This window comes from Sturnus vulgaris, chromosome 2, assembly GCF_052056855.1.
Source record: "Sturnus vulgaris isolate bStuVul1 chromosome 2, bStuVul1.hap1, whole genome shotgun sequence".
Taxonomy (NCBI): domain Eukaryota; kingdom Metazoa; phylum Chordata; class Aves; order Passeriformes; family Sturnidae; genus Sturnus; species Sturnus vulgaris.
The window spans coordinates 84,693,868-84,705,913 of record NC_142244.1 but is presented as its reverse complement, the minus strand read 5'-3'; the positions used below and the strand labels follow the sequence as shown (position 1 = coordinate 84,705,913).

At 38.2% G+C, this 12,046-nt stretch overlaps 1 protein-coding gene across 1 annotated transcript in view; it reads left to right on the top strand.

Annotated features, from left to right (window-relative positions):
- Nucleotides 1-10,761, top strand: part of CD99 (CD99 molecule (Xg blood group)) — a 31,130-nt gene extending 20,369 nt beyond the window's left edge. Inside the window, exons 4-12 of the mRNA XM_088159335.1 lie at nt 185-235; nt 698-730; nt 1,648-1,689; nt 1,838-1,870; nt 3,259-3,330; nt 4,762-4,803; nt 5,322-5,432; nt 6,247-6,303; nt 8,873-10,761. Coding sequence (XP_088015461.1) covers nt 185-235; nt 698-730; nt 1,648-1,689; nt 1,838-1,870; nt 3,259-3,330; nt 4,762-4,803; nt 5,322-5,432; nt 6,247-6,303; nt 8,873-8,898 — 467 coding nt within the window. The 3' untranslated portion in view covers nt 8,899-10,761. The remainder of the gene's footprint in view (nt 1-184; nt 236-697; nt 731-1,647; nt 1,690-1,837; nt 1,871-3,258; nt 3,331-4,761; nt 4,804-5,321; nt 5,433-6,246; nt 6,304-8,872) is intronic.
- Nucleotides 10,762-12,046: the final 1,285 nt, after the last annotated feature.

The following is a 12,046-nucleotide window of genomic DNA, read 5'->3' as shown; positions in this document are numbered from 1 at the left end:
GAACTCAAATTTCTCTTTTGAAGATTTAAAGATTTCTCTTTGAGGAAAATTGTCTTGCTGTATAGATTTGATCTTGTGTATTTTGTTGTACAGACATGTACTTAAACTTTGTCCTTTGTCCTTCATGTAGCTTTTGAACAGTGTGTTAAATAGGTTTGTTTTTTTCCCTAACCATACCTGACAGAAACGACAAAGAAGCCTCCTGTAACTCAGAAGACACCATCATTAAATCCAGGTGAGATCTAATTGGCTTGTAATGCCTTTTACTGTAAAATTAAGTGTAGAGTACATACCAATTTGAGATCCTGAATTTTTCAATTTAGGGGCGCAAAGGGTTGTGATATTTCTATAAAACAAAGCAGTTCCCTAACAGCAAAATGATTTCTTCATTTTGGAATCCACTCTCAGAAATGTATTTTGTGATTTCACAAGACCCTGAAAGAATCCTTTCCATTGGCTTTCAGTCTACACGTTTGGAGCTTGCTCACCTTGAGCTGGCCCTTGACAGGTCCCATCATCTCCAAAAGCAGCAGTGTTACCAGGTAATGCCTGGTAACTGTGGGCCTTTTCTGTGAGTCACTGATGAGTGAGCATGTCTTTCATTTGTGGAGAAAACATTGTGACATCCATTTTGTTTAAAAAATAGTCTAAGACTAATTCAGTTTTTGCATTACATTTAAAACTTCTTTCTTTGTAGATGATTTTGACTTGTCCCATGCTCTTGGTCCTGGTAAGTATCATATTTTCCTGGACACTGTTCAAATCTACCTGGTGCAATGTCCATTCATCCTTTATGACCTAAGTATAATAAGGCACTGAGTTGATTAAGGTAACAGACTATTGATAAAAATAATTACTGTTTAGTTACATTTGTTAATCTTAAGGTTCTGGATCACCAAAACTGTAGGAATTTCAACAATTTCTTAGCCAGCTTCTACTTGTTTCATTGGCGTTTTTTCACTAGGTGGCACTAACTCCATAAACTATTACTTACGGAAGGAAATGTTAATTCCGAAGTAATCTCCCATTTCAGGAAGTATTTTTAGTAGCACAATGAAACATTAATCTGTTATAAATAATTTGAAGGAAAGTACCCTTTCTAATGTGAAGGTTGTGACAAAACTGTACACAGGTAAGTTCTAAGATCTCTTTTTTTCCTATTTTGTGGCAAGCCAAATGAAATGTCATTGTGGGGACTGTATGTCTAGTTCTATTCTGTGTACTTTGTCTATTTGTCAAGTGAGGTACCAAGCTTTGTATTTGGTTAAAACCTGGTAATTTTAAAAGGGAAAACGGACAAGTAATCTGTACCTGATAGAAAAATTTAAAGAATCTCAGCCTTTGAAATCAGATGTGCAAACTAAAATGCTGCATAAGACTTAATGAGTTTTTCTATGTATGCACCATCCTAGCAAGGATCTGACATGCTGGTTAATGTAGCAGGAAAACTTTTAGTGGCATTAAAACAGTGTTTAGCTAAAATAACCAAAGAAACACAGCATTAGCTAATGAAAGGAAAATGGCATGGAGAAGTTTTGATACAGTATTTTAGGTCAGATCACCTTTCGAGGTCACTATATGCTCTGCTTTTGGTTTCTTCACACTAGTAATTTTGCTCAATTTATTCTAACTCTTATTTGTCTACAGATGATCCCAAGCCACGTCCTCCTGCAAATCCTAGAGACACTGGTAAGACTGATCTAACAGGATTTTCTGAACAGTAAAAGAGTATTTGTTAATCTCTCCTAGTCCCTTTGAACATTAATGTACTATAGTCTGGTTTTGTTATCTTGACTTTTTTTTTTTTTCTTCCCTTAAATCTTTCTTCTGTGATTAGATAACCCCGAGCAAGATCAACCTAAAGGCTCTGGTAAGGCTTCTAGCACAAACTCCTCTTTTTACTGTCTCAGTTACACTTCTAATAATTGATCCTTGTTAATTGTCTGCTATGTATGTCAGGTGTGGCATACATCAAACTGAAGACTGAGAAAATGTTGTCTTGCAAATAAGCTTTGCACCATTCTTGACATTCCATAACAAACCTGTTGAGTCACTTTCACTTCAAAACAGGACGATGTGGGGAAGAGGCAGGATAGGATAGTGTGTGTGTGTGTGTGTGTGTGTGTGTGTGTATGTGCTTGGGGCAATGCTGTTCTTGCCTGCCTGTGGTGAAACACCCATGTATTGGATTGAGTTCTTTCTTCTTTACAAGCTGAATCCCTTCTAGTCATGCTCAAAAGTCATGCTTATGATCTTTATTCTTAAAGGATCTAAATTAAAAATAAAACTTCAAGTTAAAAGGTTGCTTCCTTTTTTTTTTTTTTAAATTTAAAGGCCCCATTAAGAAATACAATTGTCTGTGTTTGAAAGATAGGTTTAAAATACATATCCTTCTTTGCCTGTTCTGCTTTAGAGGTCCTCTCTGTCTTTGCTAAACCCAGAACAAAACAGATTCAGATGGATACAGGTGTGATGATGCCATTATTATCAAACATGGTGGTAAAGAGCCCTGGAATTCCAGCCTCAGTTCTTGTTCTTTCACCTGTCCGATTTGCAGCAGATACTTGAATTTGAGTCTTGCATGCCTCAGTACAGCGCTTTTGGCACCCAACTAAAACATCCTCTGATGCAATACTTTTAGTATTTCTGCCTGAAACACATTTGGTTTGTGTAAACTAAATATTCATTTGGCAGCAGAGGGAAGGAGGAGAAGGTGCTGTGAGGGAGACAGGAAGGCTCCATGAGGTAGGGTTCAGTGGAAATGGAAAGGGACTACTTCAATGTCCTGCAATAAATCAGAGAAGAGAATTACATTTGGACTGTTTGTGACTTAGAGACCCAACTCTGAAGAATCATTCACAGTTGCAACCTTGAAATTAAATGGTCCTTTTCTGTCCACGTTCTTTCTTTGCTTTTGCAGGACAGTGAGATTTGGGCCATTAGAGTTAAGCAGCTTATGAAGCTCCTTGCTTGCTTAACCTGATTTGTACAGTGCTACCTGCTCTTGGACACTGACTTCTCTCAGTTGCTCAGGAAGTCCAGAGAAAGGAGTGCTGCTGTCAAACTGTGTAGTGCTGAGCTGAAGAGACTTGACATTGTGAGAGCTTTTAAAAGGTTAAATGTTGTGACTCTGGTGCTGAACCTTAAACCACAAATTCAGTTGAATGGTCTTGAGAAAATTTCTATGTTATTATATGCCTTGGTGTGTCTTATTCACTGAACTTGAAACATGGTAATGCTATTTGCATTATTTTATAGACACATTTGATGATTCAGATCTATTGGATGGCAATTTCCCAAAAGGAGGAAGTGATGGCAGTGGCAGCAATGGTAAGATAGCAGGTTGTGCTTCATATTGTTTCTGTGGCTACCTGAGCTTTTGATTAAAGCTTACTCACAAGCTGGTTAGACATGCTGTAATTTGTAATGCATTTGGTTCTGGTATCTGAAACTTAAGAGCATGCTTTTGAGTTAAAAAGCAATGTGTTCTGTCTCTGCCAAAAAAACCACCCCAAATATTTAAGGGGCAAAACTGGTCTAGAGCAAAAATTTTGAGTGATTTTTACTGTTACACTAAGAAAGATGGCTTCTAAAACTGAAATGTGAATGCAGTACTTCAAAATTCACCATGAATATAATTTTTAAGGTCATCCAAGTGCTAGTTTTGATCTTCTATGACATGCTCTCCGTTTCGTTTAGTTCTTGTAGTTAGGAAGTCTAGGAGTGGGTCAGAGGAGAGTCTACCTTCTGTTCTCAGAGATTTCCTTTGTCCCACAGGATGAACTGATCTTTACATTTTCAAGTGATCCTTAGTCTTTACTTCTTTACTGTGGTGGTGGTTAGGCAGGTGACAGGTGAGGAGGTGAGAAGTTGTGGATGCTCCATCCCTGGAAGTGTTCAAGACCAGGTTGGATCAAGCTCTGAGCAACCTGGTTTAGTGGAAGGTGTCCCTGCCTGTGGCAGATGTTTGAAGCACTGTGATCACTAAAGTCCCTTCACCACCATATGATTGTATACACTGAGCAGTATGAAACCATTTCATAGCTCTCCAAACTTTTTTTGGTAATTTGCTATGTCTAATTGGTGCATTACTGCAATTTTACTATTTTCAGATCAGAGTTAGTTTAAGTAAGTTAAGTTAGTTAAGGGTTTGTGATGTGCTAATGTTTACTGACTTCTCTGGAGGGTTGTCCTAGGTAGAGATTACTGATGCCACTCTTTTGGGTAGCTTTCCCCTTCCAAGGCTCCTTTGGGGAAGTTCTTGAAAATTGGAAGGGGCAAGAAACATCTGTGGAATCTTGTGTGGTGGTTTCAACTGCACAGGTTCCTGCCTCAGTGGTACAAGTTGCAAGTGACAAATAGATTTAGTATCTGTAGAACCTCTGGCTTGCTTGTGAAGAGGATTGCAAAGGTATTTAGTAGATGAGGCAGGGATTTTAGGAAAAGATAGATGGTTCTGTGAAATACAGTTGAATGTTACTCTGAAATTATACAAGTTCTCTGTGGTGTTATATGGGCTTATTAAACCACATCCCACGAATGTTATGTGATGATTTTGTTGAAGTGCTGAGCATTCAAGGCTGGAGTTGGCACTGCTCTGAGCCATGCTTTGAAAACAGAAAGTTTCAGTGCCAGTTTAGCACTGTATGGATACAATAGATGGTTTGTAATTTTGCATAATTAATTGACAAAACATTTGTCAATTATGATATGAGTGTTCTTTAGACATACCAAATGTAAACTCTCCATGCATTTTTACAGATCGAAAGGGCCCAACTCCAAACGATGGCCAAGAAGAGCAGGGTAAATGCATGAATTTGTGTGTATGGTGTTTGCATGTATGAAGCTTGTTTTCTCGGGGTTTCTGATTGCTAATCTTCTGCTAGAATGGTCACTACTGGGAGTGGGTTACAATTAAAAAGCTTTTGTGCAATCTGGCATTCTTTCTTTTAAGCTCTGCTTCCATAGTCCTTTCACATTTTTATGTTACAAATGATTTCTAAGAGTTAAGGTCACAGAGATGCTGCTGGTGCAGTGATTGCATGCATCAAAGTAGATTTGGCTGTGAAAAGATTGCTTTTTTAATTAGTGGAACTTGAAACAGGCATGCTTAAGTTCCCTAACAATGGGCATTGCTAAGAAATCAATGGTTACAAAATGAAAGGACTCACTTTTCACTATGCACAGAGTTGATTATTACAATTTCATGTAATTTCAGTTTAATGGTTTTTGGCAGTGTTCACAGGGTTTACTTTGATACAGTACTTTGACATGGCTTTCAGTTCTGAGAAATGTATACAAACATCTCTGTTTTTTTTCAGCTTCTCCAGGAGCAATAGCTGGAATTATAAGTGCTGTAGGTGCTGCTGTAATTGGAACAGTATCTAGTTTCATTGCTTACCAGAAGAAGAAACTCTGTTTCAAGCAAAGTGGTAAGAATTCCAAATTAGTTTTGTTTCCTACTGTCTAAAGAGAAGCATTTTTGTATTTATATGTGGACTATAAATGGATCCTATGCATAAGGTAGTTGCAATAGCCCAATGAATTTATGTTCACAGGGAGTTACCTTTCCTACTACTCATCTAAGACTGAAGAATTCTTTGCCCAAAAATTAGAGTTTCAAAACTAGGAGGACTTAAAGGTTTACATTTCTTAAAATAAAAGCACTTCTTGCTAAAAGATAAGTGGGAGAGACTGCACAAAATACATTTTAAGGCGAATCAAGTGGAGGTTGGGGATTAGAGACCTTTTCATGTTGAAAAATACTTTGTAGTTTCTAATTTTGTAAATTTTGCCTTTGTGTCTTCACAAGATGCTTGTCTACTGACTAATTTTATAACGACTTACCCCAGTGTTCATCCATAAGTCATTCTTCTGCAGTCATCTCTTGCTTGCTTCTTTTCCATCTAAATAAGATATAACTTGGATCAGAGAACTTTGAGAGTACTCTAGGTTGTAGGAGGGGCAGAAGCTTTGGTTTTGTCTGTTTCAGTCTTACTGACTGTTTAGTGAAGGAATAGAGGAGTCATTCAGCCAGGCACTGCTGTTTTGTCATTTGGGAAGTTTGGAAACCAAATAACATCTCTACCATGCATGTTAAAATTAATGTGCAGACAAAACAGGGCAGCTCACCTACTATCAGTACCTCTTTTTTGTCATTGCTGTTTTTTTCTCTCAGATTACCTCTATTTATCAAGAACCTCAAATATAAGAGAATTTGAATGCTAAATATATTTTTTTTCCCAGCAGATGAAGAGAATGTGAATATGCAAAGCCATAGGGGAGCACAATCTGAGCCACCTGGTAAGACAAGAATCTAGATGGAAGATCAGCTCTTTGGTGGGGATCCTATTAAATGCACGTTATTGACGTCTAACATACTGGAGAAAATGGATTGTGCTGTCTTGTTTAAAAAAAAAAAAAAATTAACAATTTTGGCAGAATATGAGCTAACAATGTGCCTAAGTAGCCAAGATGGCCAGTGTCATCCTGGACTGTATCACCAATAGTGTGGCCACCAGGACCAAGGCTGTGCTTGTCCCCTTGTACGTGGCTCTGGTGGGGCCACACCTCACGTAGTGTGTCCAGTTCTGGGCCCCTGACTTAAAGAAAGACACTGAGGTGCTGCAGCATGTCCACAGAAGGGCAATGGATCTGAGGAAGGGTCTGGAGCACACGTTATGTATTATGAGGAGTGGCTGGGGGAATTGGAGATGTTTAGCTTGGAAAAAAGAAGGCTCAGGTCATCTTTTCACTCTCTACAGCCACCTGAAAGGAGGTTGTAGCCAGGTGTGTGTCAGTCACTTCTCCTAGGTAACAAGTTATAGGACAAGAGGAAATGGCCTCAAACTTTTCCAGAGGAGGTTTAGATAGGATATTTGAAAAATTTCTTCATGAAGAGTGTCATCAAACATTGGAACAGGCTGATCAGAAACTCCTCAGGATAGCAGAGCAGTTGTCATCCGTGGAGATATTTAAAAGATATATAGATGTGGCACACAGGGACATGGTTTAGTGGCAGTCTTAAGGTAAGAGTTAAAATGGATGATATAAAAAGTCTTTTCCAACATAAATGATTCTGTGATTCTATGATTTTACCATAATGACAAACTTAAAACAGAATAAAGCGTTCAGTTCTGACAACATGGCCACTTTTCTCTAGTTTTTTTGTTGAACAGATTGGTTTATTGCCTTGAGAATGAATTGAAATGTAGGAACTTAGAGAAAGTGAAGAGCTGAATTTTCTCTGCAAAAGTATCATTAGAGGCAATTGTAAAAACACAAGCCTGCTGCATCAGTGTGATGAATAACTGCAGTTGGAAGTTTATTAGTGTAGATTTTTTTCTGATTAGGATCTGAAATGTGTTCTAATTATAAGCTGATACAGAACACTGCAAGAATGTATATGAAAAAAATTATGGCATTTGGACAGAGACGAAACTCCACTGGAGGCAAGGAGGACTGAACTCACTAGCATGTTGTAATTAAAGCATTCTCTATTATGAACAGAGAATGATTCTTGTATGAAAGAACTATCACATAATTAATCTTTCTACAAAGGTGAGAGCTGTGGAAGGATCTCTTTTAAATAAACAAACAATGAGAACCTCAACCTTCCATGTATGGCTGTGTAGGGGATTTGGCTGATGGAGCAGGTGATAAGCTCCAGGAATCTGTGGGGAGAACTGGAGGAAATGGTATAGGTGAAAACTTGGCCTTCTAGCCCTTGTGACTGGTCAACAAAGGAAGAAGCACTATAACCTCATGCTGAAGTTCATTGGTTTTGAAGTACTGAGTATAAAAATCTCAAAGCAGTCTATATTTGCAGTATATTTTTCTGTGAGTTTAATCTTAGACCTGCAGAACTATTTCTGAGGGTTTTTATAATTAAAAATATAATTATATCTTATTTCTCTCAGATATTGCACCAGTTCGTTACAAACTTTCATCTGGTTCATTATCTTCTTTATAAACACTTTAAGCTGTTAAATATATAAAACTCTGAAGTACAAAACATTTTCTTGTGACTGGCTGTAAGGACTGAAGACGCTCAGGTATCTTCAATTCAGCTGTGCATTAGGGAAGCAAATAGTAGCATTCAAAGTCCTCTACCAAAGGCTGTTGAAATATGAGCTGTAGTTGGGTTATGCTAAAATTCTGGCCAGGATTCACCAGAACTCAAAAGCGAAATGCATCAGATGATGCATACCTTACTTTAACCAGTAAAGTCACACTTGGGGTGTTATCGAATATGGTTACTTTTACCTACATATTGATGTCATATTTCTTCCCAAATTTCATACTTCTGTTATATTTTGCAGACAAACATGATCATGTGTTGAGCTAAGAGACTGGGCAGCCATGGTCATCATGGTGCTGCTCCTGATCTGAGTTCCAGGAGTCAGCAGATGTTAGGTCTGCTTCTGGTAATTGATGTACCTACATGGCTTCCAGTTAGAAGCAGTCTCTCATTAAGCCAGGTCAAGTGGCATAGCAGAATAGGTCTGTGTTTTTAAAATTTTATGTAAACCTATCTTTGACTTCCTGAACCTAGGAGCTTTCAGTAGCTTACTTTTTGTATGAGCAGCCTGTTTGCATCTGCAAGAACTGCAAGCCTGAGCTGAGTGCTGGGTTACAGTGCAAGTGTAGATAGCTTCCCTGATGTAGTAGGATGTGGTTATTTGAGTGAGAAATCTGGGATGTAATAACCCTTGCAACCTCACAGAATCAAGCCTTTGTTTGCCTAAATTTATCACATAGTGTCAAACTTCTACTGAAAGTTGTTGACTACATAAACTATTACATAGTAATGTATAACTTATATTGTATGCTAACTTAGTGCACTAATCTTGAATTGTTTTTCACTTTTCAGTTCAGCGCACACTTCTGGAGAACTAAATTAAAGAAAGAGTGGTGAAGAACAGATCTTTGGAACTGGATAAACAACCTGCATTCTGCCAAAAAAAAAAAAAAAAGAAACAAAAAAAGCATAACATAAACAGCAGAGCCTGAAGTTTCATGAGAAAACAGCTCTTGTTTGAAACACCTCTGGGACTGTGACTTAGATCTGAGTACTTCTGTATGGTTAGCCCTGTGAAGCATTGTTACACACCAATACATGGCCTTAATGACAGGAGTGTAGAAGTATGTTGTGCCTTTACATTCTTTCCTTGACTCCTCTGACAAATGGGTGTGTCTCAAATGCATTCAGTGTGTTTAACTTTTCCTTACCTCTCCAAAACCAATATGCAGTTATGTTTTTTTGTTATTGCTCTCAGGCAATACAAACATTTTTTTAAATAACCTGTACTCAGTGAGTGGACCAACCACTGGTGTATGTGTTGTGGTGTAAGTTGTGGGCACCCGAAAGCAGACACTTCACTGTGTATGGATGGTGGGTCTGGGTGTGAGTGCTGCTGATCCAACCTGTGTAGCTGCCTGGGCCAGCTGCCAGTGAAGAGATGCTTGTGCCTAAGCATTCAGAAGACAAAAATTATGTTTTTGTTTTTAGATTTTTTTTTTAATTGCATCTGTCTGGTACAGATTGAGAAAACCCAAAGTTAATGCACACCGAGCCTTCATCCTTTCTGGCTCTTCCTGCCTAGCAAGTACTGAGCTGGTCAGTTGTGGAAAAGCCTGTTTTGCAGATCAGAAACATAATTGGGCTTTGTATTTCTGTGACATTGATGTTTGGCATTGCCTAAAGAGTGGTGGATGAAGTACTTGGGAGTGGGGATTAACATCTTCAGGCTTCCATAGCCAAAAGCTTAAGAGAAAGTAGTGTTGAATTCAGAAGGCTTATCATACGTGTGTAAGGGACATGCGCCATGGTTCCAAGCTACAAACAGCAAGACTGACCAGAACAAGCCAACCTCACTCCACAGGCATCCACTGAACACTAGAAATAGCAAACATGTGAGAAGTGCTTTTGGACTTGTGAAGGATTGCCCTAGGATGATCACCTGTGGTTGCATCCTCCTCTGAAAGCACTTGTGACCTGTGCTGTGGCTCTTGAAAGCAATAGGAATGTTTCAAGGATCTGTGGAAACATGGAAAACTACAACTCATAACAGCTAAAGGACTAAATCTGGAATAATAACTAGTTCTGTCAGGAAGGAATGGTCTGACCAGTTTTGTTGGCTTTCATTCTACTTGCTTTCAATTTTCATGCAATTTTACCGTATGAGTCTTATTAATGGGCTTTAGCCACCTGACAAAGTTCTGCAGGAAGATGACATTTCATGGAACATCTTACAACTTATAAATTAATAAATTCGGATATTAAACCTGTAAATAGATCTGTGCATTCAAATATGAATGTATGCCAAGGATAATTCATTAAAGAATTTCTTGTACATGTTTCTTAGCTTGCAACAAAGATTTACACAAATTTTAGTATTTTCTTATGGAATTAATTTGTAAGTCTCTTTTTGCCCCATGTCTGCTTTTAGCATAAAAGTGCTAAAATCTTTAATGTGTTTGAGAGTGCAAAAGTGATTCCTACATAAACATTTGATTTATGTAAATACAAAGAAAAGAAATGTACTGCTTGCCTACATGAATAAACAGATATATCTATGCCAAGCCTAGAATAAATAAAATAAATCAGTGTTTGTTAGCGATAAAATGGCAGGAGGAGCTGAAACTAGCTTTTTGCTAACCAAGACTCTTGAATCCTTTTTCAGCTTTTGTGAGCCTAAAAATTACTTATTAAGACCTATCAACATTGTGATTTTTCTAAAAATAAATTTTAAAAGTTTATGTGTTCTTCTTCTCAGTAGTTCTGAAAATAAAAACTTGGTGGTCACTCACCTAGGGAAGGATCCTTTAAATAGTTTGTCTTCCTGCTCTGTTAGCAGCTCAGGTTTATTTTGTACAGACATTTTAATAATTTTGGGGTGAAGCTGGCCAGAAACAACAAAGCTTTGAGCTGCTTACAGGAGATGCTTACCCATGTGAAGTGTAGAGAAGACATCTGTCTGTGTGAAGGACAGGCATGGCTTTTGAAGAAAAAGATTTGGCAACCCAGAATGTACTGAAAATAAGCACTTAGACGTCTTAGTGTGGGCAAACTTGACAATGTTCAATTTTCCTTGTCCAATTATCATCAGATCCTTTAGCAGCAGTCACTTTTGCAGGGCCATGTGTTGTCTCACCTTCTGATGTGAGAGGATCATAACTGAATGAGAAGGCAAAGCAGGGGTTGCCAAGTACCTAAATAGTAACAAATTTACTGATTTTTCCAACTTACTGATTTGTCCAGTCATGGTTCCACAGTCTGGAGTTGTGGAAGAAGTAAAAAAGGCTGGCTGCTGCCACCTGGATAAAAAGGTTAAACAGAAGACTTGAGATTTCAGTCTGTTCTCTTGTGAGAAGGTGCCATTTTTTGGGTTTCTGTCACCTGTGGATAAAATGTAGCAGTTCAATTGCAGTTATTGGGGTATTAATTGCTACATTGCTATTTGCCTCACTACCCACAGAGACTTTGATCTTGTTTCTTTCTCGTTCAATTCCCATTACCTTACAGAGCTAAATATTCTAATTCACTATTTCTCCCACTCCTTGGGACAGGAAACATTATCAGTTAACCCTTATTCACCACTCTACTGAAGTAGTTATACAGTCACATCCCACAGATCAGCTGCTGCCCTGAGCTGCCATTGACTTCCAGATGTGGGAACTAATGTAGTTTCTATGCATGTTTCAATCAGACTGTGCAGTGGAACAAAAAAATACTGTCCTTTCTAGGTCCAAGCTGTAAGTTGATCCCTGTGAGGTACCTTTACCATCAAACTGAGTTAAAATGGATGGCAAGGCAACAAAGAGCACTGTCCTGATCCTGTGGCACACCCTCTTCACTTCCATTTGTTTTTCCAGTCTACCTCCTTTGAGGATGAAGAGGAGTTACCATCAGTAATGGGAGGAAAAATAATCAAAGCAAGATCTTGTAGAATAATATCTCACTTTAGCTTCTACAAGGTAGCTGCAGTGACAGTTTATTCATCCTATTGGTGGAAAAGACGGCTTGAAAAATGTTTTGTTGTTT